This window comes from Ursus arctos, unplaced genomic scaffold (genome assembly GCF_023065955.2).
Source record: "Ursus arctos isolate Adak ecotype North America unplaced genomic scaffold, UrsArc2.0 scaffold_23, whole genome shotgun sequence".
NCBI classification, from domain to species: Eukaryota; Metazoa; Chordata; class Mammalia; order Carnivora; family Ursidae; genus Ursus; species Ursus arctos.
Genome location: NW_026622908.1, coordinates 10,122,953 through 10,150,040, shown reverse-complemented (window position 1 = coordinate 10,150,040; position 27,088 = coordinate 10,122,953). Strand labels below are relative to the sequence as shown.

The 27,088-nt window shown below is 33.5% G+C and overlaps 1 protein-coding gene across 3 annotated transcripts in view; it reads right to left on the bottom strand.

The window, feature by feature from the left end:
• Positions 1-27,088, bottom strand: part of PRMT3 (protein arginine methyltransferase 3) — a 125,386-nt gene that overhangs the window by 96,203 nt on the left and 2,095 nt on the right. For all 3 annotated transcript variants that reach the window (XM_026512222.4, XM_048215285.2, XM_026512223.4), the window contains 7 exons: positions 26,917-26,999; positions 25,312-25,361; positions 24,594-24,696; positions 17,674-17,833; positions 16,195-16,339; positions 12,078-12,143; positions 3,754-3,875 (listed from right to left, as the gene is read on the bottom strand). In XM_026512222.4, the coding sequence (XP_026368007.2) occupies positions 3,754-3,875; positions 12,078-12,143; positions 16,195-16,339; positions 17,674-17,833; positions 24,594-24,696; positions 25,312-25,361; positions 26,917-26,999 (729 nt within the window). The remainder of the gene's footprint in view (positions 1-3,753; positions 3,876-12,077; positions 12,144-16,194; positions 16,340-17,673; positions 17,834-24,593; positions 24,697-25,311; positions 25,362-26,916; positions 27,000-27,088) is intronic.

Sequence of the window (27,088 nt, the reverse complement as noted above, 5' to 3'; positions counted from 1 at the left end):
TATTTGAAAGTAATGAAAAATGCATTTTAAGTGTCCCTCTTAGAATTTAAAGTGCTTTTTTTTACAGATGTAAGCTTACAGAGTTTTATAAGAATTCTGCTGCGTACAGATCTCTGACAAAACAGCCTCAGAAGAGCAAAGACAACTCACAGCCTGCAAATAGGAAGAGTTGCTTTCACTGGTAATTCTAGAAAGCTCCAATATACAGTAATAGACAAGTATAAGAGAAGTCGAGAGGGGGCATCTGGGTGGCTCAGTCAGCTGAGTGTCTGGCTCTTGGCTTCGGCTCAGGTCATGATCCCAGGATCATGAGATCCAGTCCCAGGTCAGGCTCTGTGCTTGGCACACAGTCTGCTTGAGATTCTCTCTCACTGCCCTTCTATCTTTCCCAACCTCCCTCCCCTCCATGAACACATGACGTGAGCTCCCTCTCTAAAAAAAAAAAAGAGTAGTTGGGAGTAGATTTCAAGGGAAGAGAGTGAGTACAGAATAAAACTGGCCAAAGCTTGAAGTTTAATGGTATAAGAGAGTAGACTGTGAACAACGGAAAAAAAATGCAGAAAGGGAGTCATCATATTTTGGGGGGATAGCTACAATAAATGATTATTTTAGAAACCTAACCAACAAAATATAAAATATCATTTGAGACACTGGTGCCAAGCTAAACGTACCACTATTACTATGAATTAATACTAGTACAATTACTGCTAAAATTTAGTAAGCAGCTCCATGCCAGCCACTTTGTAAAGGACCATAAATGGATTCAATCCTTATAACAATCTTATGAGAGAGTTACCATCATCAACCTCATTTTATAAAGGAAGAAACCAGAGATTAAAGTAATTTGCCCATTATTATATACCTAATTAATCAAAAAGCCGAAACCAGAAATCAAGTCATATGGATTCCAGATGCTGAGAGAAATATGCTATATTGCTTCCTCAACTGGTAGAACAATGAGCCAGTAAATTGTGGGAATATTAACAGTGAACTGTTTCCTGCCTATCTCCCCCTTTTTAAAGATTTTATTTATTTATTTGACAGAGAGAGACAGCGAGAGAGGGAACACAAGCAAGGGGAGTGTGAGAGAGAGAGAACCAGGCTTCCCACCGAGCAGGGAGCCCAATGCGGGGCTCGATCCCAGAACCCTGGGATCATGACCTGAGCTGAAGGCAGATGCTTAACGGCTGAGCCAACCAGGCACCCCCCTGCATATCCTTTTAGAGAGACATTCACAAATAGAAGAACAGAAGTTCTTTTACCCAACAGTGTAAGTTTCAAATTTGTAAATGGAAGACAAGGGAGAAATGCTTATAGACACTATGGAAATAACTATTTTTTTTCACAATATAAAAGAGGCAAAGGACAATATCTCTGAAGAAACAGTATAATATTGGCTTATCCAAAACAAAATTTATCTAAAGCGAAAAGGTCTGATTTTTCAAACTCTGTCAGTTCTAAGTAAAGCAAACTATTGAATATAACGAACACATGCCCTGTAAGTAGTTAAATGGAGATACAGCACAGTAAATTAGCTGTGAGGATCAACTATGGAGTCAGGCTGCCTGGGATCTAAATCTGGCTCCACTACAAATAAGGAGACTTACTTAATTTCTGCCACAATTTCTTAAGGGTAATCATATACTGTAATTATATGTACCTCAAAGGAGATTCAACAGAGTACGAAATTAATGTTAGCAATTTTTATTATTAAAATGAAGTACCTAAAACCAAATGCTAAGGCATTTTCAATAAATGCCCTTATGCAAAAGTTCCATACACTGTAGCACCAAATTTTATATACAATGAATGTGAATATAATCATTGTATAAAGATATGTCTAAAAAGTCACTACGAATTCTATGTGAAATAAAATGAAACAAAACAAAACAATACAAAATAAAATGAGTGTTATCACTATCCTTTTCCTTTTCTTCCATAAAGGAACTAAAATGAGAGCACATCTAGTCTCACTTTGTAGAAACCAAAAATGAAAATTAACATGTAAATGTACATGGTCTTTTATAAGATTAGAGCTTCAAATAGAAATATCTTACCATAATCTTCCTATCAACAATAAATTTTTGATAATTCTTCTAAAACAATCTCTTCTTTAAAACACTGGTTCTCATATTTGTTTGGATGGCAATGCACAAGTAAGTGAGGGTGTTCTTTATGGAAACCCAAAAATGATGATGATGTCCTTACTGGTATCCTAAGAACTAGGAAAAACTACTAGATTACAGAGTTGCCTATATACATACATGCAACACATATGCCATTTTCTCCAGTATGAAAATAATAACCACAAACTCAGAACTATGAGAAATCTAAGCAAGATCAATGTAGTTTTTTTATTAACATTAATTTGGCACTTGTTAATAATAATAGTAGCTAACTTCTGAATACCTATTATGTGCCAAGCAATATGCCAAAGAGATTTATATGTATATCTTATAACTTACCCTGCTCATAATCATATGAGGTATTCATTATTATTTTTATTTTGACAGTGAAACAGCAGGTGTCAAAGAGGTTAGATATAATTTAATTGAAGTTCAAATAACTGGTTAGTGGGAATGATGATTCGAACCAATCCTGACTCAAACCTTGTACTCTGAATCACAACACTACACTTCTACATTATGCAATAATTTCTAAAAAGTTTAAACATCTTACATAATTTTATTTAAATTTAATACTAATAAGAAGGTATTAATATTAATCAATTTTAAGAACAGAACGTAAGTATCAATGAGAGGACCATTTAAGAACTGTTGTTGGGGATTTAATGTATGCGGGTGATTACAATTAATAATATTGTATTTATATACTTGAAAGTTGCTAAGAAAGATCTTAAATGTTTTCAACACAAAAAGAAATGGTAATTACTTGATGCAATGGAGGTGTTAGCTAATGCTATGGTGGTAGTCCTTTTACAATACACAAATGTATGGAACCAATACATCGTGTATCTTAAATTTATACAATGTTATGTGACAATTATATCTCAATAAAACAGGGAGGAGCCCAGGCGGAGGGAACTGCTGAGAAGCCCCTATTAGTTATTTACTCTGAAAATTACTCCTAAGTTCCAAGTACAAGGTACTTTGTTAAGTACACAGCTAAAGAAATCTAGTTCTATAAGCTATAGTTCAAATAAAGGCCTTCTTACTATGACATAGGCCAATTGTAAAGTCAATCCTTGATCCATTAACCTAAGTTAATTCCTCAAAGAGAGGAGACATTTTTAGAGAACAAAATTAAGTTTTAGGGGATAAACTAAATCCACTCTGCTTTGTTTGTAGTCATTTTGGAATTATTTTAATTTGAAGGAGGCACAAAGGTTAGTGTTGTAAAAAAGAAAAAAAATAACCTTTAGTCTTTAGTCTGACTGCTCTTTGCAAACAGAAATATTACTGAAATAAATATTCAGTTTTGTTGAGTGCTCTAACAATATTAGCCTATATGTCAATGATTTCTAATTTTGTATTATTATAATTAGCATATTTATAGCCATAAATGGAAAAACAGGAAATTGTATAAAAATAATTATCAGTGAGAACTATGAAAAGATTGTTCATAGCTCAAACATGCCTAGCTCAATCTAACCTAAAATCTTATTATTCTGGAATGAATTTTTACTAAAAGACACATGTCTTGACTCTGCATTAGACAGCTATTAAAGACAAGAAGACCTGTTAATCATCATATTTAAAAATAATCTTAAATCAAGCCTTAAAATACATCTACCTTATGATATCCATTGCCTGGTAAAGTATTTCAGACTGATCAACTCCAAGAACCTTCTTTGCCCCAGCTTTAGCTGCAAACATAGAGAGAATTCCAGTTCCACAACCAACGTCCAAAACTACCTGGTGTAATAAAAAAAACATGTTATCGAGAAGGTCTAGTATTTTAAGTTCTATTCATATATTATGACATTACTGGCAAGGAACAGACCACGAAATTTTAAAATTTTACAGATCAACTGGAAGTAATTTCTATTAGAAGAAACTGAAGGTATCATTACAATGGGTTGTTTTAAATTCCTTTTTTGGGAGGGGTACATAAATTCTATGTCCAACATGGGGCTTGAACTCATGACCCCAAGATCAAGAGTCTTGTGCTCTACTGAGTAAGCCAGCCAGGCACCCCAGTTGTTTTACATTCTCAATAGCATATTTGGCCATATTCTGCTACAATCAGAAGCAACAACGTAAATTAAGAGATGTTTTATATGAAATAAACAGTTTCTATAGACTTAATAGGGAAGTATTCTGTTTTTAATTTCCCTACTGTATGTATGCTCTTATTTAGGCTTAGTAATTCTAAATTTTAGCAGAAATAAACTTTCTCAAGTTTGAAAGGCAGAAATTAACTTAAGCAAGATAGCCTGATCCAATACAACTAAAAAATGTTTATAAAGGAATTCTAGATGTAGAATATTGTCATAGCCCCTCCATTCCCGAAATTAAATATTCAACTCATTTAAACAATAGATTCAACAAAAATAAATTGGCTTCTAGAATTCAGAACTTCAAAATATAAGTTTCAAAAATGATACACGGGGCACCTAGGTGGCTCAGTTGGTTAAGTGTCTGCCTTCGGCTCAGGTCATGATCCAAGGGTCCTGGGATCAAGCCCTGCTCATCAGAGAGCCTGCTTCTCCCTCCCCCACTCCCCCCGCTTGTGCTCTCTCTCACTATCTGTCTCTCTCAAATAAATAAATAAAATCTTTAAAAAATAAAAATAAAAATGATACTCATTACCATTGGTGAAAGTAATAAGAATCAAAGTTTATGATGATACTGGGGACAGGTAAAAAGCAATTATTTCTAAATCAAGAATTGCATGTTATTTCCAGTATAGTATAGTGAAACCTGCTCGTCAGTAAAAGAGAAAAACAAATTACTGAGGACACACATTAAGCAAAGTACTCAGAGGTCTGCTATCCTATGAACTTATTGAAAACTGAAGTGCCTTAAGTCTTTCATTACTGATGGTCTAAATCCTATGTATTTACCCCAAAATATGAAATGATTTCAGTATTCTCCCATAAATATTCGTGCAGTTAAGAGCTGGCATTGATCACAGTGATGGGATACGGCCACAAACAAGACCAAGTCCCTGTCTTCATGAAGCTTACCATCTTGTGGAGAAGACGAATGAATAAACAAATATAAAATAATGTCAGGTAGTAGTGTTATAAAGAAAAATTAGGCACCAGAGTAGAGGTTAGAGCAGGGAAGAGGGGATACATCTTTTCAGAATTTTAAATAGGTCTGTGAATATGTTTGTAACACAAGTGAGCACAGAACTGAAGGCAATAAAGGAGCATGCCATGCAGGGATCTAGAGGAGTGTCTTCTGGCCATGGAGGATATTAAAGGTAAGGCACAAAATATCGGGCAAAACAAGACCAACGTGGCTAAGCTGGGTGAGAAAAGGTTGCTTGGAGGTGAGGTCAGGGGTTAAGAAGGGGCCATATCACATAGAACTTTTGGATTTTATTCTGAGTAATGGGAAGCTACCGTAAGAAAAACAGAACTAGAATTAAGAACTTATTAAATTGTTCAAGAACTATTTTATTCTTCAACTAGGTAATACAATCACATACCTTAAACATCAAAAACTATATTTCTTATTTATCCTTCAAGAGACTCTCATGCAAATATAATGCAATACATTTTTCTTCCCCTTTTTACACAAATGGAAGGATCCCCACTGCCCTCGCCACATGCTGCTTTTTGTACTTAACAATGTAACGTAGAGATCTTTCCATATCAATTCACAGAACTTCTTTCTCTCATACAGTTGTATAGGATTCCATATAATCTACTCATCTAGTTCTCTACTGATAGACATTTAGGCAGTTTCTGAAATTTTACTATGATAATCAAAGCTATAAATAACCTTATACTCAACCCAATTCACACATGAGTAAATCTATAGAATATACTCCTAAAAGTGAAAACACTGTGTCAGAGAGAATATACATACTTGTAATCGTCGTAGACATAATCAAGTAAATTATCTTCAATAGGACAATTCAACCAGCAATGTTTAAGTGCTGATGTCCTTACAGGTGAGACTAGCCTATGGAACATACAATCAAACTTTTGGCTTTTTGCCAATCTTGTAAGTACAAAATAATGCTATATTGGTCTAGTTAAAACATGCATTTCCATTATCATGAGGTTTAGCATCATCCCTTATGTTGCAGAGCCATCTGTAGTTCTTTTTTATTAAACTATGTATTTATATCCTTTCTCTATTTTTCCAGTTGTTAGGTTTTTTTTCCTTATCAAATTTCTAATCAAAATTTTCTTATCAAATCTGGTCAAATAACAGTTATTTGTAAGTTGAGGAGCTTAGACCTCTATAACTTGGAATGTTTCTCTCAGCATATACTTTTGTCTTTTGATTCACCTTACAGTGACTTTTGTTATGTAGAAATTATGGTTTCCTTCTGGATTTTGATCATAATTAGACTGACCCTCCCCATCTTCTTCCCTATTTCATCCTCATACATTTCCTTCTAGTATATTTATGGTTTCATTAATATAGTTTGTTTTTATCATAGTATATACTAACAAGTATGGTTTCAACTTTACTTCTGTTCAGATGGCTAACCAACTGTTCCAACATGCTATTAAACAGTCTGTGTTTCCCCTACTAATCTGATATCTGACTCTTATGATCTGAATATTTGCATCCCTCCAAAATTTATATGTTGAAATCCTAACCAAAAGTAATGGTATTAGAAATGAGGATCTTTCGGAGGTAATTAGATAATAAGGGAAAAACACTCATGAATGGAATTATTACCCTTACAAAAGAGGCCCCAGACAGATTCCTCTCTGGAGGAAGAAGGCATTTCTATGAACCACAAAGCAGGGCTTCACTGGAATTAGTGCAATGATCTTGGACTTCCCAGCCCCTATAACTGTAACAAATAGATTTATGTTGTTTACAAGCCACTAAGTTCATGGTATTTTTGTTACAGCAACCTAAATGGACTCAGACAGGGACCTTGAGCATTAAGTAAAATTTCTGTATATATTTTGGATTTTTATTCTGCTCTATTAGTTTATATAATCATGTGCCAGTAACTATTCTAATTACAGAAGCTTTACAGAATAATTTAGTATCAAGTAAGGCTGGTCCACCCTCACTGCAAAATTTTTTTCACAGTGTTTCTGGGAAATTTTGTGTATTTCTTTTTTCGTAAGAACAAGAGAATAAACTTATCTAGGTTTAAAAAAAAAAAGTCTTAGTATTTTTATGGGGATTGAGCTAAAATTCTAAGTTAATTTAGGGAAAATGGACAATTTGAGTTTTGCTACTCAAGAACAGTCTTTCAATTTGTTTAAATCATCTATCATGTTCTTCAGATTTAAAAAAAGTTTTTTTCATACAAGCCCTGCACACTATTTAAGTTTGTTCGTATGTGTTTTATCTTCTGTATTGTTTACTGTTAAGAGTGGAGTGCTTCATTCCATTGTATCTTGAAAACATAATTTACCAGAACTGACTCCAAAAGAGAGAAAATCTAAACAGCCTGATCTTTATTGAAGAAATAAAGTTGTCAAAAGATTACTACTCTGTGTCTCCTATCCTGTGCCCCTCCAAGAAAGACAAGGCCCAGATGCTTTCATAGGGTGAATCTGTTTCCTGAACATGTGCCCCATCTGAGTTGAGTCAGCATGTTTTAACATAACTACTTTAACATACAAAAAAGTTAAGGATTTTAAGGTGGAAACTATACATTATTGCAAATGAAATTAAAACATTTTCTTAAGTTACAAATAAAATGTATTAACCATAACAGCAAGAAAATACCATAATAGCATACATGCTTATAGTACATTAGTTTGAAATATTATGTGACATAAAATAAAAATGGAAAATATATAACACGATCTAAGGGATAAGTTTCCAGAAACTAAGATATTTGCAAAATTAAAAAATTAAACATAGGGGCGCCTGGGTGGCACAGTCGTTAAGCGTCTGCCTTCAGCTCAGGGTGTGATCCCAGCGTTCTGGGATCGAGCCCCACATCAGGCTCCTCTGCTAGGAGCCTGCTTCTTCCTCTCCCACTCCCCCTGCTTGTGTTCCCTCTCTCACTGGCTGTCTCTCTCTGTCAAATCAATAAATAAAATCTTAAATTAAAAAAAATTAAACATAAAAAGTCAGTGTGGAATTTAGAAGTTTGATACCATAGTATTTGGCAACGGTGACTGGGAATATCAACAATCACATAGTGTTTATGGAAAGACAGGCTAGCAGCACTATTTATACCATCCAAGGTATAAATAACCTTTTTTGACCCAGGAAGTCCACTGCTAGGAATTTATCTTATTATTATACTCTCACATATATTAAAAACAAATTTAAATATTTTATATTTTTATATGAATTGTTTCTAGTATTAAAAATTAAAACTTATGGACATTCTTACATTGGACGTATGAACCACTAAAAGAATGTTAATAAGGAATCATCTCTAAGAAAAGTTGCTGAATGAAGAAAGCTAAATACAGAACGATATATATTATATACCCCAATTAAAGTATGTGTTCTTTTGTAACACTACACACACACACATAATTTATGTACATACATACACATATATATATATAAAAGTCTTACTTAATCTTCATTTTGCAAATGAGGAACGTGAGAGAGCTTCAGAGAGGGAAGGGAACGGGACCAGGATTATAAAGCTGGTAATTTGTAAAGCAAGCATGCAAACATAGGCCAATCTGCTTCTAAGGCTGTATTTAAAAAATATTTTAAATTATATATGAATTATTTATTACACCTAGCTCAAAATTAGGTAATAAACTGAAACTTAAAACTTGATAGAATCAAAGGAAGGTAAAAATGATGACAGAATAATGTTATTTTATATAATGATGAAGGAATTTGATTCCTTTTCCTAAAAAAAAAAAAAAAAAAAAAGGAAAAGAAAAAAAGTGAATCAATTTAACTGTAGATAATAATCAAAAGCATAGTGAAGGCACCTAACTGTGAATTTCTTCAATGGACTACAAATAGAAATTAATTATGACTGAGTGATAACACGATTAAATGCCACCCAAAGTTAAATTAAATCTGAGAAACCATATGGCCTCCACAGGAGGTTCGTGAATTCAAACAATATTAAGAAAGGAATAAAGGAAAAAGGCAAGAAAGGAGGGATGGAGGGAGAGAAGGAAGGAAGAAACACATTTTTAATTATAAACATCTTTTTGAAAAATAAATCTACTATGTACTACATAATATGATATAAAGCTAGTATTGTATAAAATTCGTCTACCTAATGGAGATAAAAGCAAACAAAAACAATGGTAATAAAACTTAGAAAAACAAGTTGTTTCATACATTTAAAAAATAATTAGATTTAAATAATTTTATGAACATATTCTGTCATGGCATACTAAAATCATATGACCTAAATATGAAAAATGTCAATTAAAATATAACTAATGCATCCCACCCTAATTATTCATACTATTTTAAAATAATGGTGCTTCAAGTGCAGTGGCATAGGGTTAAGGGCACTAAAATAAGAGTAAAAACCCTCAGGTTTGTTTTTGTTTTAGTTGCCTGTTTTAGGGCAAGTCAATTAACCCACTGGTCTCAAATATCTACATGTACAAAAGGAGATAAATACTTGCCCTGCATAGTTATAGGTATATTATACAGTGACAATGACACACATGTTTGAAAGCAATATATAAATAATCAAATGATACTTAAATATATGATAGTATAGTTTCTAAATTTTCTAAATCTGTATCCATAGTATAAGAAAGTATCCCAAATCATTTAAAAATATGAAAGTTCTAGATTAATATTGTTTATTACAGAAATTAAACCCTGAAAGTGTTTTAAGGAATTAAAAATTGGCAGGTATAATATTTTACATTGCAGTGTATTTTTGAGAAGCCATAAATGCCAAGCAAAACTAATTACACATTGATTAACTTAAATGAAAGCATTTTAGAGAAACTGCTAAGGAAAAATACTCCCAAATTATTAATAAGCTGTTTTCTGACTTTGGCAGATTTAGTGTCTTCAGTAAGAGCAGTAAGTAAAACACAAAATAACTGAAACATCATATATTTTCCATGGGCATGTATTTTGTCTGAGAATGTATAACGTATATACCTAACATTTCTCAATACCGTTATAATAAAAACTAGAAGCAGAAAGTGACTGTGTATGTCTACGGATGTACTAAGATGCATTCCATGCATGTAGAAATACTCAGAATTACTTAATTTCTCAATGATTAATCTTCTAATTACAAATATTTATGCCTTTTCAGTATATTCTTAAGTATCTAAAAACAAGAGTCTATTCCGAAGATACTAGAAAAGATACTTCTAACTTTCACTTAACAAATTCTTAAGAGTATTTGTATCAAAAAGTATTATGAAAAGGCTCAAAAACAGTGCTTTTGCAATTTAAAAAAAATCATAAAATTTTTTATGGGGTTAAAATGATTTCATTTTACAGATGAGGCCCAAAGAGATCCACCCACTTCTCTAAAATTATTATATATCTGGTTCCTGAGAAGCCAGGCAGGACTAATGATGCCCAGACCAGTACATGCTTAATTTCTCTACAACATATTAATGAAAAAAAAAAAAAAAAAAACAAACCTGGGCACAGTCTAACTATAAATATAAAGCAAAATTTTTAATAGTAATATATTTGCTTCATGGGAAACAAAGTGGTTTTTTAGACATATTAAATAAATTGTTCCAGCACTTGGGTATAAATATAAACACCAACTATAAAAAAATTCTTAGTCTCTGCTGTAATAACATATAAAAAGCACACAAAAAAGCTAAGTACAAAGAACTGATAAAAACTAAGATTTTAAAAATGAAATCACCTATTTGTCTATATAGGGGATCAGTAAACACAAAGAAACACATACTATCATAAACCTTTCGTGTTAGGTAATGCTTTGGCAAAGATATCAGATTACCATATAAATTTCAACTGTCTAACTCAGCTAAGTCACATGTGAAACACAGCTCTTGGGAAACAGATGCGGAAAATGAAAAGCCAATCTGTATTATATTCCAAACAATACGCAAATCAGGAAAAGAAGTTTTTCAAAATATAAAGATTGTTAGTCACTGCTGCAATATCATGTAAAGTTTATGAAATAACCTTGGAAAAGTATCTTTTAAAATGAAAGTGAAAGGGGAGTTATAAAAACCTGATATGCCATCAATATACATGTTCCTGAAGTGGAAAGGATGGGGAAAAATTCCCAAACAAAGGTATATATGTGGCAGAAATGATAATATTTTTGACTAAATTAGTGGACTAATTTCCAACAAGAAAGAACAAACAGAAAATCTGAACTTTTAGGTAAACATGCCAACATAGAAAGTGAGGGAAGAAGGAAGTGAAGAAGAAAAAATGAAACAATTCATAAGGGAGGAAAGACAAATGACACAAATTTCAAACACACACACACACACACACACACACACACACACACACACACAGAGTGTGAAATTTCATCTTTGAAATAACCTGAAATGGTATTAAGACTAACTATAAAATACAAAGCGTCTCATAAAGGGGTAAATGAAGTCTTAAAAGAAAGCACCTAAGTTCTACCTTACAATATTTGACCCTACTTATTAATAATAACTTCTTAAAATTAATTTTTAACTAATTAACACACATTAATCACTAAAAGTATGCTTTGGTACAGGCCTTATCTGATATATTTGAAATTCACAGGAATCACAGTAAATCAGTAATATGGTTTAAGCAAAATAATTTGGATAAGCAAAGTTTAACTAAACCATGTCACTGTAATTAATGAATTTCAATTTAAAAAATTTGTACCCTGAATGACAGCACCAATCAACATTTCTGCTATCAGGATTCTGCACCACAGAGAAGCATCATAGAAGTCTTCCACGAAATAAAGCCAGAGTACACTAAATCAATTGCTAGCACAATGAGACCCAAGAGAGGACTTCTACTGCCCAAGATTCGCATGAAATGTAGAATTCTGTAGCTTATGCTACTCACCTTGTCTTTGAAGATATGTGGATTTTGGTATATAAAATCTCGGTAACTTTCTGTTCGTACTTTGTCCTAGAGTAGAGAGAGAAAAACATTCTGTTTATAGGATAAATTGAAAATATAAAAATTTCTAGGAAGATATCTGTTATTTTATCACATACTGATAGTTTGCTTGGAAAGCTAAGCTTAGTTTTTTTGTCCTAAAAGAAAACAATAAAGAATAGGAATGCCAACAACACACAAAGAAAATTAATGAAAGTCAGATAAGGTCTAAGTTCTTAAAGATGTACACATTTTTGTCTTGACATGTGTTATCATTTCAAGACTTCAACTGATAATTAAAGCTAACAGAAGCTGAACATGATGTTTTACTCCTTCAAATAGGGCCTGGAATCTAGAGCCTGACAACCTGTAGTAAAGGGAGTCTACTGTTAAATGTTGAAATGCTATGTTAAAATATGGGAGAAAAATAACCAAAAGATATGAATGTAAAAGTTACAGTTACATATAAAAAATGAAGGCACACGAGTATGGTTTTTCTAAGAAAGTCACTGATCAGCACCTATCTGATTTATAATCCTGTTTTGTTTCTAGAAATGTCTGTAGTAGGAAATGATGCTTAAAAAAGCCTATAATCCCAAAGGTAAATCATTTGAGCCCTGCAGCTCACATTTGAGACTTCTACACTCTGTGGAGTCTCACATGACCTGTGACCGAGACAGGCACTGAACGCGAACATTTATTTTAGTTCATGAATAAAGCCGATTCCCTTTTAAATTACTTCAGTTGAGATATATACAGACTGCAAGTTAAGCAGTAAGGGCCTCTGCTGCCAAGTAAATAAAATGAGCACAATAAAAATAGATTAGGAATTCTAGTTTTGGGTTTCATACTAGGTAAAAAGAAATGTTACAGCAAATCCTATGTTATCAAAACTTATGTAATCCATACTCTTCAAAAAACAATTTTAGGCCAAAAAAAAAACACAACAAACCCTTATAAAGGTCTTAAATTAAAAGCCAAGTTGTTATACTGAATTACAGGATATAAAAAAACGGGGAATTGCAGAGCTAATTCCATGTTTTCTGATGGAATTATTTCTAATTGCTTTATAAACAAAATTTTAAATCAGGTTTATTAAACCTTTCCCTGAAATTATTTTAAGAACTACTAAAAGAATCGAATGCTTAAATAAATTTACACATATTAACTAATCAATTTTAAAAGTCTTTTAAAAAATATATACCATTCCATATATCTGTCATTTTTATACTCATCTTATACTACAACCAGTGATTTTTGCTGGGTGAACATCAGTCTAGGAGGCAGTCACTTGGAAAGCTCTCGCCAATCACACTGCCTTACCACTGTTCCAACTTGATCACGAGCACCACAACGCCTGTCCTAAATCCATGCACCAATGCTCTCTCAACTACAGTCCTTCATCCCGGCTCTTTTTACAGATCCATCTGCTTTCATTCACATGCTCACCCTGGTGCAATAAAATCCAAGTATACCAAACAGAGTGTGTTGGACATAGCAGAGCTTCAATTTTATAACTGAAGTATTGAAAGAAAACTCACTAAACGTGAAAATGCAAGCAAATAAAAGACTAGCACTCATAACCAGTTCAAAAAATGTACTCTAAGAAAACACTAACACTTCAATACAAAATAAGGTAATAGAAATTTTAAAAATTATCTTTTTCACCAGCCTATTAAAACACAAAAGAAGATAAAATCAGAGCTCCAATACTAAGAAGCAACGTAATTTTTTAAGACTAGTAATGCCATGGAATTATTCCTACAAATATTAAAAAAAAATTTAAGAATGAGACTACAGAAAAGTACATACCACAAATTTTACGTATATAAATAACAGTATGTTTTAAATGTACAGGCTCATGAAGGTGGAAGGAATGCATGAGTTAGCTGGGGATACAATGAGAAGAACGCAGTAAAGAAAAATTATCTAATGGTACTACGATCTGTGATAAATGTTCACCAGGATAAACAATATTTTTCTTTGAGAAAAAGAGAGTGATGCATCTCGGATTTACAACATTAGTCAACAATGACTGGTACTTCAGAAAGATAAAGTGGCAACGGATTCTGAAAGTGCATGTAATCCATCCTTCCATCAACTATATCTCTGAAATTCAAAAATGTCATCTTCATCTGAACTCCAGAAAGATCACAAAGTACCTTTATTTATAATTATAATCACAACACATGCCAAAATAGTGTCATTGAAATATCTGAGACTAAGCAACCAAAAATCCAAATACTCTTCCTATAAAAGCAAGGCCAATTCTAAGCATAAAAATAAATCCTATCCATGGTTTCTCAATTTTAAATTATTTATAAAGATCAAGTGAGATTCTGGTAGTAGCCCAACCTTAAACAGATTATGTGAGCTAAGAATTGTTTTGATAAGAAACAGAATATTGCTTGATATATGAAACATTTCCTACTCACCCGCAGTATGTAAGTTAGCAAAATATAAATTGGATAAATAGTTCTTTTTGCATGGAATATATCCTTATTTCCTATGAACACTTGATCAAGTTATCCCCAAGGAAAATTATATTAATAGGGATTCTTAAATGATTCTCTGAAAGGGAAAAGGTAGCACTGGAAACTTCAAGCTGGAACTTCTTAAATCTGTATTTACATCAAAAGGACTTAAAGATACACCATCAAGTGTGAAGATCCTCTAATTATGGATATACAGCTACAAATGTCCAGGACAGACATTTAGAAATAAGTAGTCAAACTGGATTTCCCTGCTGCTTATACCTAGGACACTTTTATGTACTACCTACTTGGAGTCTCAGTAACCTTCATCTGTCTGAAAACCCACACAATTTCCATACCAAAGGCACTAAAGGTTCATGGCATTTAAATTAATGGGGTGATTTAAAATGACAAACATGGGCTTAAGTGAACTTCTTAAAAAAAAAAAATTCTAGACACAATAAAATTAATTTTAACAAAGAAAACAGAGTAAGTCAATTTCTTTTAAACAAACTCACTCTGAACTTAAAATAATTTATCACTTATAAGATAACCGTTATTTATAATGCTATGCCATTACCCAAGTGACAACAAAAAGCATAACCGTGACATGTCATTAGTAGAGAAATGACATGACATTGCTTTAAAAGACCACAAGTAATTACAATTACTATTAATCAGCAGACCTCCACTCTGTGATCTTGCAAACCTGACTCAACAAAATACATACATGTTATTAAATATCCCTAGTTCTTTTAAATGCATCTGTGTCAGGGGAACACAGTCTCAGGGCTTTCCAAAATAAAACAATCTTGTGAGAAAGGAATTTAGGAATGTATTTTTTGTTGGCTGGTTTTAAGAAAAGGTAGTGGCATCTAAAATTCAGAGATGAACATCTAACCTTTTCAATAAATTTTTTACATTCCCACACTTGTTCTACTATAGATATTTTTAGTTCTACTGAATTAAAAAATTACATCTTACTATTTTACAATCTATAATAACATAATCAAATGTATAATTACTAGGTATAGCTAGAAATCTACTTATATTTTATATGGACATTATCATTATAAAAATTGAAACCAACCAAATTTAAAACCCTGATTTGACCAATTTAGGAAATTCTACATATTGATGATTTCAAACGTAAAAAAGTTATGCCATGACAACTGTGAGAATTATTTATAATTAAACTTTGTACCGAAAAATTATTTGCCCAAACCGAAGTCAATATTGCTATTTAAAACACTAAAATTAATTATCTCCTTTGTACATTAAAAAGCAAACATATAATTTATTTGTTCCTAATTAATATTTGCTCTTGAGAAGATGAAAAACAGTTTTTTTTCCAATGTTCTATTTTAAGCAAAAGTAAAGATTTCATAATAAAAATTAATAATGATCTTAAACAGAATTTACAGTGACTGTGATGCTCCTGTAGTCTTTTCAACTCAAGATGCGTGATTAAGCACCAAAGATTTAAAAAGCAGTTCTAAAAAACCCCCAAAAAACCCCAGTTCTCCTAGAGCATATATATATTAAGAACTTGTTTTATTCTGTTTTTCCTTTAGTATGGATTTGGTGCATTTTTGCTCTTTTCTAACCTTTAGCATTTCTTCATGTATCCCATAATGCCCGTATGAGCTGAAATAAACACCATCCTCGTCTTCCTGGAGGTCTGCAATGGCAGTAGTAGATGACGAGCAGGTTCTGACATCTGCGTTCATCACAAAATCCTGAGCAAATTGTCTGTAATCAATTTGAAATACACCCTTGAGACAGGTTTATTGGACCATGAAAAAAGGAAAGGCTAGAGGTTGAGGGAGAGGAAAGGGGAGGGAGTGGGGTATGCAGTGTGATGAGCCTTCTAACTCAACATTTTACCTTAGCAACTGAAGGCTCCCCCTGCTGGATCTTAAGGAACAGCATATTCAAACCCAGATGTAAACATTCCTTCTGCAAACCATAAAAACACTGCCAACTGAAGATTATAGCTGTTTGTATCTTTGAACTGAACAAAAGCACATTATCTTTATTCAACTTTATTATTTCTATTGTTCTAAAATCTTATTTTAGCAGCTGAATCAATGTGGTATATTTCAACACTATTAATATTCTTTGAAACCATGTAATTTCATGGAAGGGTTATATGCGCAGAAAGTTGACCCAAACTGAGAATTATTTACATACACCACCACCACCCACCGTGGCTCTAAAGCTCAATTCCCTCTCTGATCACAACATATTAAGAATCTATAATGCATGCATGGGGGAGGATTGCAAAGAGGCAGATAGTTGAGTTGTTGGTTACTAGATTAACCAGCATAAAATCTCAAAAACGGGGAAAGGGAACCACAATCAGCTATACTATGTTCCCTGCTAGAGATTCTGGCAAACCATCAAATGGGTACTAAGGGAATGACAACCAACTTATAAATCCAACTGCTAAAGCTATGCTTGGTAGAAATGCATAATCTCAGGCCCTAGTTCAGACCTCTGAATCAGAACGTACAGTTTAACAAATTCCCAGGTGATTCATATGCACATTAAATTCTGTGAAGTACTAAGCCAGTAGAAGGCTAATTTACTCACTGGAGAAAACCATCCTATGTATCTGGTTTTCTAATTAAATACTACATAATTATACTTTGATTCTTTAAAAACAAAAATTTCAACACTGTACTGTACCCAAACCTAAAAAATATTAATTACTCCCCTCTAAAAGCCAGGAGAAAAAAAGCAAATGGAGAAATCTATTAGATACAGAGTAATTCAAAGGAAGGCAATATCAAGGAACAAAAGCACTCAAGAGGACAACACTCCCAGAACAATAACCATTAGTACAAAAGTAATTATAAAGAAGTATGTGAGAACAGGTAAAACCACAAAATTTTAGGTTAATCAACTATATCTATAACATATAAAAATGTTGCATATCATTAGGTAACTTAAAATAAATTTAAAATTAAATACCTACATTGTGCTTTCCAGTACATGAAATGTTTTACTATATTCCACCTTATTATTAGTGGTATTACTTTTGGGATCTAAATAACTAATTTTCTGTAAGATTGATAAATTACTTCATTCTTTGCAGATCCTCACGTGCTCTCGCTAATGCAGCTTCAGCAGACAGTGCCCTGGCTTCCATATGCTTCAATTTTTCAACGACAGACGTGTTTTCACTGAGTCCGTTGGGGTATGAGAATGGGACTGACACTGGTTCATAAAGATCTTCTACATCTAAAGAAATAAATGGACATTATTATCAGGCCATCTTCTGACAATGAAGCAAACATAAACATGTTATTAATAAATACATACTAAGTGCCTATTATGCAGCCAACTGAGAAATATTTGTAAAAGTACTTCTAATTAAATAAATCTTTAATATCCAAACTGTTTCCATTTAAATTTAAAGAGCATGCTGTTAGTCTAAGTTTTTCATTAGGTGGCTAAACTAACCATATATAAAAGCATTAATTATCCTGAACCAACTCTGCAAGAAACAAAAAAAAGTGGAAGGAAAAAGCCCTAATACATATTGATCACCAGGTTTCTTTCAAATACACATGTTACATCTCGTTTCTTCCTCAAAACAAACCTAAGTTATAAGTATTTATCCCTATTTTAAGGCATGGGAAACATAAAATTCAGAGAAATTAAGTGACTAGCCCAAAGTCATTTGGCTATTGAATGAAAAAACTAAGACACAAACTCATGCCTGCCCTCCTAGCTCATATTCTTGCCACCACACAAGGTCCCCTCTCAGACTCTGGGTCTTCATTTATAGAGTAACAGGTATTACATTTAGATACTCACCAAGGACAGTGTGTACATAAAGAATTCTATACATTCAGTAACTTTTTCATCCTAGGTAAGGGGTAGTACAATCTATACACTAATATCCTATTGCTGATATTATTAATATCTTAATTCTTAATATTAAAAATTCTTGAGTTAACTTTAATTTCACTATGTATAAACTCATTAACTCCCACTGCAGAACTAATAACTCTGCAAACAAAAGTCAATATATGGAGTTAGTGACTGTAGTCAAAATCCCAGTGTCCATTATTAACCAGTCCAATTAATTTTCAGATCAACTTAAAGCAATAAAAACAATGCAGATATATTTTCTCTTCAGTACAGCACCAGCAGAAATATGTTTTTTTTTTCCTTATTCAGTTTTTAGTTATGACACTTCTAAATAGAGTTGAGAAAAAATAATTAAGCTTAACAAATGCATGAGAATATTATAACTTAGAGACTGGAGCCTAAGTCGAACTTCTAAAAGCAGTAGTTCAGGGGCGCCTGGGTGGCACAGCGGTTAAGCGTCTGCCTTCGGCTCAGGGCGTGATCCTAGCGTTATGGGATCAAGCCCCACATCAGGCTCTTCCGCTATGAGCCTGCTTCTTCCTCTCCCACTCCCCCTGCTTGTGTTCCCTCTCTCGCTGGCTATCTCTATCTCTGTCAAATAAATAAATAAAATATTTAAAAAAAATAAAAAAATAAAAAAATAAAAGCAGTAGTTCAGTATGCCACTAATCTCTAATCAGCCTGACAGAATACCGAATCACTGTTCTAAAAAAACTATAGATTCATTCACTATTTAATTCACCAAAAATTAACAAGAGCAACAAAATATGTTAAGGATGGTACACCGTATTTTCTACTTCTTACTACAACTCTGTGTATCTCGTTTTCAAACTTCTTCAAACTGTTTACAAGCCAACTTGTTAGTTTAAGGTACAGATTAGAATGGAACAAAGGAATTGAGTTGTTTTAGCAAGTTTCTGTTTTGCTTTTTGCTGCAATAAAAGATGGAGTAAAAACTTCCAGCACTAATAATATGTAGGTAATCAAATATATATTAAATGTTAAATGTTGAAAAGGAGAAAGGATTCAGTGAACATTAAGACCCATAACTATCAAAAGTCTAATTCAAAGTCCTAAACCATATTCAGGAAGATGAATTTCCACATCTACACTCTGTCTCGGGAGGTTCAAATCACCTGGACACTTCACTTTGGCAGCTGACAACTACCACAAAGGATGGTCAATTTATCAAGAAGACATAACAATTATAAATGAGTATAAACCTCAAAAAAACAAAAACTGATAGAATTAAAAGGCAAAAACGGACAATTCTTCAGTCATAGAAATGTACATACACCTCTACCAACAACTGATGAATTAGAAAAATTCAAAACCATATAAAAGATCAGAACTAAAATATTCAGCACCTTGAACTAACCATTTCTAGAATACTGCACCCAGGAACTGTATCTGACACTTTTGTAGAGTACTGATTTTGTAGTTGGTCTGTCAACTTGGATTTGTCTGATGTTTTTTCATTATCGGAGTAAAGTTATACATTTTTGGCAAGAACAGCAGAAAAATGATGTTGTGCCCTGAGTGCATTTTACCAAGGTGTTAGTAGGACTTATTAATGGTGATGTTAACCTTGATCAGTCAGTTGTGGCGGTGTCTGTTGGAAAAGTTAACATCTCCTTTGTATTTAAACTTCTTGGGGAGATACTCTGAACTATGCAAATCCTATTTCATCTTAAATTTTTGCCTACTAATCTTAGCATCCATTGATGGATCTTTTCTGCAAGTTATTACTGTGGTGTTTGCCTAATGGTGATTTTCTATTTCTCTCTTCCCCTGTGTATTTATTAATGAAAATTTTACTTCAAGTTCAAGCTGGTCTTTCTCCATTTATTTATTTATTTGGATGATTATGTCAGTATGGATCCATGGATATTATTCTATCCTATGGGCTAAAATCCAATACTATCACTTTCTGTGTTCCTCAAATTACTCCAGCTTTGGTCATAAAGAGTACTTCAGGTTAGCTCCCGTATTCCTGTGTAAGTCCCCACCTCCCCCCACCTTTTCTTTTTAAGTACTTCCTCACTTTGTGGCACAAGCTGTTCCAGACTCATCTTGTATCATCCTGCACCATCCATGGAATCAATCACTTCTCTAAAGAGCCTTGGTTCCTTTTACTCGACGATGGTGTTAAAATCTGGGCAATAGGCACGCTCACTGCTACTGGGGTTTTTCTAGCTCTCTCAACAGAGCTAGGAAATACATACGTATATACTAACCCACACATGCACACACACCTATATTTCTGTATCTATCTGTAGGTATATTAAAAACTGTGAATTTATACTGATACCTCTCATTCCAATCTATCACCATAGGACTCATTTCAACCTTCTGCACTTATCTGAAAGCTTCTTCTCCAACAGTGAGAAACTTAGTTCTTATTACCGTAGTATATTTACTTACTTGTCCATGCTATTATAGACAAAAAGTAGTCCCAGAATTGCTAAAGTCATACCCTGCGAGAAACACCTTGACTGACTAAATTACAGCATTTAAGTAGTCTTTTTACGTGGAGCCTCAGCACAATATCCAGTCAAGATTTTACTCTAACAGCTCTTTCCTTTCCCACCCCCTTCAGCAGTTACATTATTCCTTTGTAATACTTGAGTTCATTTGTTAGTGTTTGTATTCCATTTTGCACCACCACTACCCTCACACATACTGGTTGCTTTGTTGTTGTTGTTGTTTTTTATTACATGAAGGCTATGAGAAATAATACTAGTCCTAAGAGTCGGGGCTATACAAAAGGTACCCTCAGAGAAACATTACGCCCTCGTTATCCGTTACCTCAACCCCATTGTGCCTTTCTCTCCATCTCTGTCCCACAAAACCCCATACGTAGCTACGCTCTTTAGTTTCTAGCTCATCCTTCCTGTATTTCTTTTGTACAAACGAGCAGACACAAGCATTTTCTCAAATCCCTTTCTTTCTTACAGGAAGAGAATATCATACCAAAGATAATCCTTTGAGCTTTACCTTTTCTTAACAGTATGTCTCGGATATCACTCTATCAGTTCAGAGATCTCCAGGTTTGTTTGTTTGTTTTTTAATAGATGGTGGGGATATACCAGAGTTAACTACTCTCCTACGTATGAGCACTTAGGTTTTTGTCAATATTTAGAAATTACAGTGCTATATTGAATAATCTTGCGTATAGGTATTTTCAGAATGTTGGAGATATACCCTCAAAACAGATTCTTATCTGTGAAACTCTTGTGTTAAAAAGTAAGTGCGTATACGGTTTGGTTAGATGTTGCCAAATATGCATTCTACTAGCAATGTATCACAGTGTCTGTACCGCCTCAGCCCTGGCAACAAAACATGTTGTCAGATTTTAAAAATATTTACCAGTCTGATAGGTAAGAAATGGTATCTCACTCCTGGTCTACTTTTGAACCGTTTTTAGTAAACCGTCTAATCATGTATTTTCCCCATTGTTCTATCAAGTGTTTGATCCTTTGTCCCTCAATGTTGAAAGGTTCTTTGTTTATAAAAGAATACTAACCCATTGGGGAGTATATTACTACACTGTACTTAAAAAAAAAAAAAACTCATTTTATTTTCTCAGATTTCATTAATTTTTCCCTAACATCCCCTTTCTGTCCCAAGATCCTATCCAGGATACTATAATTCATTCAGTTGTCATGTCTCTTATTTAAGTCTCCCTTAGCTATGACGGTTTCTCAGATGTTCCTTGTTTTTGATGACCTTGACAGTTTTTGTAGCTTGTAGAATGACCCTTACTTTGTGTGTCTGATGGTTTTTCATGGTTAGACTGAGGTTATTGGTTTTGGGGAGGAAGACTAAAGGGAAAGTGTCATTCTCATTATATAATGAGTTCATAATATCAACATGATTTATCACTGATGTGATTATCTGGCTATGGTAGTGTTTGCCAGATTTCTCCCTTGTAAAGTTACTTGTCCCCCCTTATCCTGTACTATCACTGCCTATTTTCTTAGTCATCTCCTTTATTAATTCAGTCATCTTTAAATCCTCAAAGCCTAATACTCAGCAGATGCTCAATAAATATTTACTGAAAGGCAGTGGAGGGGCAATGGCCAGTAATCAAGCTTGGAGCCAGGAGAGTGACAACCTTCTCTTCCATCTCTCTCCACCAAGGCCTAGGAGCACAGACTATTTGAGAGAACACAGGCAGTGCACTCAAGGACATGCCCAGTTCAAGTTCTCCTTCTTTTACTAGGCCCCTTAAGTGTTCCAGATCTCAGTCATGGCTGAGACCCAAACTCCTGTAGACCTTATTTATTTACTAATAACAATAAATTCTCCTTTATTAAGCACTTACCCTCTGACAGGTACTGTGCTAATATGCATTATCTTTGCAACAATTTCTTAAGGTAGGTGTCATTATCATCTTTTTACATATTAAGGCTGAAAGAAATTAATTTTATATACCATTGGAGAGTTAGATTCAATACCAATCCGTACCCACAGTGACCTACACACAACATTCCATATCTGTTGATCTGAATAACCTCTTCTTCTTCTGAACCGAAACCTACTTTTTCTACTTCTCATGAAACCTATTATATTTGACCTCATCATACAAGACAGACATTTAAAAACAAAACACTCTTAAGACTATGGGCTTCCTATGGGAAAGATTCATTTCTTCATGTTTCTAAAGCATTTAATGTACTACTTTCATCCTGCGCTCGTTCAATAAATGATTTTGAATTTAGGAAGTCATGAAGAGCACTTAGTGGGCACTCTGTCATTTATCAAAGGGGTCACTTTGATCACTCTGGGGAGAAATGAGATTAGACAGAATTTGTAAAAACAGGAAAGAATCAACCTGGGACTCACCAAATTTTGGAGCCAGAAAGCATCTCAGATGAAAACTTAAGAACAGAAAGCTCTGTCCAGGGTCACATGGTTCCTGAATCCTACATTAAGGTCCTTACTACTACATCCCACTGCCACACAACTTAATGATGGTCCTTCTCAAGGAAATGAGCAGCTTTCCACAGTTCTCGCTAATCAGAGAGCTGCTCAACTCCACATTGTCAAACTTCTGTATGTAAAGGTACATGTCTGTTTAGAATGGCCCCAATGACCTGAAGACAGCACACCCTTCACTTCACCTGACACAAGAAACATGAAAGATAGTATAAGTAAGGGGAAAAAAGCATAAATTATTAAACCTCCTAAGTTATAATAAGGTGTCTATAAGAAGCCAACAGAATTTTCACAAGATCCCTGTTCAATAAGGAATAAGCTGGGGTGCCCGGGTGGCTCAGTCAGTTAAGAGCCTGACCCCTAATTTTGGCTCAGGTCATGATCTCATGGGTCCTGGGATCAAGCCCTGCCAAGAGCTCGACACTCGGGGAAGTCTGCTTGAGATTCTCTCCCTCCACCTCATGTGTGCATGTTCGCTCTCTTTCTCAGATAAATAAATCTTAAAAAGAGTAAAATAGGGAATAAGTGAACGCACAGAGCAAATAACTAAGTAAGAAAGCTACAGTCAAGAAATGAGAGTGGCCCTGCCACAAGGAAGGCTATAGAGTTAGTGTATGTAGGTAAGCCCGTGGGAATTTGAGTGGACTCTGTTCTACATCAAAACAAAATCTCAGTAAATTAGATGTCTTAAAAAAAAGTCTGATTATCTGATCTAAATATCTGATCTAAATATATCAGACAAAAGCAGCAAATATTATTAAATCTACTTTAAAATTACTTTGAAGCAGAAATAAATTTCAAAAAATTTTGAATCAGTAGATCTAAAGATTTTGGTTAATTTAAAATAAATTAAAAATTTAATTTTAGTTAAATTAACTAAATTAAAATTTTAGTCAATTTTAGTAGACCAAAAATTAGTCTACAACTAAATATTATTTTCTCAAGTGTCCCTACGTTTCAGAACATTTTGTACACAATATTTAAACAAACTCCTATTTCTAAATTTCTCTCTCGTAATAGTGTAACTACCAGTTCTGAAATAACTTAACTTTCCTATTGAAACCAACTACCTCGTAAAGTCCTTAGAGAATTAAGGAGATGATATATTTTCTTAGAAAACTTAACCACCATTTGCCATTACAAATGACCCTATGTTTAAGTAGACCCAGTATGTTCATCTTACCAAATTGAAGTAATAGGTCATCTTCTAATACTGGCTTCAAATACTCTTCTTTCTCCCAAGGCACTGGGTTGTATATGGAATTCATATACTCAACTGTAGGATTCTGGATGTAAAATTAATTGCATGTTTTTTCATTGTATATAATCACAACCTGCCCCTCCCCCAGCAAAAAGTAGGAAAATCGAGCCAAAAAAAAAAGGAACAATGTCACCCTCACATAAAATCTCTATTTAAGGAGTCTATGTTCACCTGTCATTTCATTAACTTGATTGGATGATTGCTAAGATTAAGCAATATGGTTTCAATGCACTTTCTTTATTGTTTGGATTTGGAGGAAGTGGCAGCATAAACATTCATTGGAATACATGAAAAAAAAGGACTAAATATTTGGAAAAAAGAACAAAAAGACAACCACAGTACTTGAAATCACACTAGAAATTATTTCTGATTTAGGGAAATACTATGTATCAGTATTATCTGACACTGAATTACTTTTTCACATAACATCAATTCACCTCTCGAACACAGTTAAAAATGATACTTTACTAAATTTACTTGGTGCTGTATGTTATACTAGTTCCTAATGCCCACGATTCCCCCAATATGATGATTATATAAGAGTTCTTTGTACTCTTCTAATAGAAGATCAATGCACCAACAGTCACTGTGGTATTTCTTCAGTTTCCAAACAAAATTATAAATTAAGCTACCAACTTACCTTAAGTCTAATAAAATTTATTAGTTTAATGTATCCATAAAATTCAAGTCCTAATGGGAAAAAAAAAAGATAATTCACCTATTTTAATGAGTTTTGTATAATTGACCTATTCTATAGAGGCTCCTCTGGTTAGATAATAAAATATTTCTGTTCTCTAAACTACAACTTACAATATTTTGAATTTCTTAAGAACTAAAAATAGTAACTTACATATTTCTGAATATTTTAACTGAGAAACAGCCACATGGATAACAATTTTTAATGTTTTTCTTGCATTTTTAAAAAGTAGGAAATTAATTTTTAGAATTCAAATCCTCATTTGTAAGAACAATACAAATCAGGAAAATTCGGTTGTAGATTTTACCAAGTTTCTGGCAACTGATATTGGAGCCAAAAGTCTCTAAACCCCTATATTTAGGGTGCCTACCAAATTACAATTTTGCCTGGACATGGAGTATACAAAGTATACTAGCTTTTACATGAAGTTAAATGATACAAATTAAAAAACAATGAGGCTTATTCTCTTTCCAGCAACGAAGCCCCATTACAGCAAAGAAAAGCAACAGGATATCTAACCAACTAGGTATTATTTGTCGTGAAAAATGTTAAAAAACCCTCTAATTGTTAAATGAAAAAAATTTAAAACAATTTTTTGGAAGTATGATTCCAATTCAGTTTAAAAATGCACATTAAAAAACCCAGTAAGTCATTCATGTCTTACAAAAGCAGTTGCAGTTGCATTTATGATCTATAAATCTATTACATTACATATTTAATGTCTTTTCTAGTTGACAGCAAATATAGGGACTAAAAAATTCTGTATTTAGTTAATTCTGTATTTAGTTAATTTTACTGGAATATGTAGTTCTTCTGCATCTATTTAAAGAAGCAGACTTTAATTATAAGGGAAGTATGTTCAAATGCAAGTTTCAAAAGAATCACCTAAATATTTTGTTCATCACCTCAACTTCATCACTCCTTTTTCTATACTCTTACCAAATTCAACCTTGTATGCTCTGAAGTTCAGGTTATGCTTTGACCTGGTAAGTTGTCTTTTTTCACAATGACCCACCTCCTTTTCCAAAGTCCACCTCTATCCTTGCTCTCCCTAATTCTAACATGATAAAAATGCAATCACATGCCAAGGTTGTTTTTTTTTCCCCTTTTAGTTGTGTAGTCAATATAAGCTTAAATACAGTGAATCTTATCTAGAAGAATGACTTATAATTAGTCCTCCCTCAAAAGCCACTTGCCAAAAAAACTTCATAAGATAGGATGTTGTTATATTTTTCACTACATTTAACTTGTGCACGAAAGGGAAGTTCTGGAAAAATACAAAGTCTAAGCTTAAATTTCACAGCTAAAATTTTCTTTATTCTAGGGGGTGCCTGGGTGGCTCAGTTGTTAAGCGTCTGCTTCCGGCTCAGAGTGTGATCCCAGCGAGCCCCACATCAGGCTCCTCCCCTGGGAGCCTGCTTCTTCCTCACTCACTCCCCTTGCTTGTATTCCCTCTCTCACAGGCTGTCTCTCTCTCTGTTAAATAAATAAGTAAAATATTTTAAAAATAAAAAAAATAAAATTTTCTTTATTCTAAAAAATACTCACCATGTTTATGGACCATGTTACCAATATGAAATTGATGCTCAGACTTACAGTGTGAAAATGTTTCTTCAGCAGATGTAAATAACCTGAAAATTCAAACAATAACTTTATGAAATAGTCCCCTAAAAAGTTTAAATATTGATTTCATGTTAAATATACACTTCCCCCCCATTCT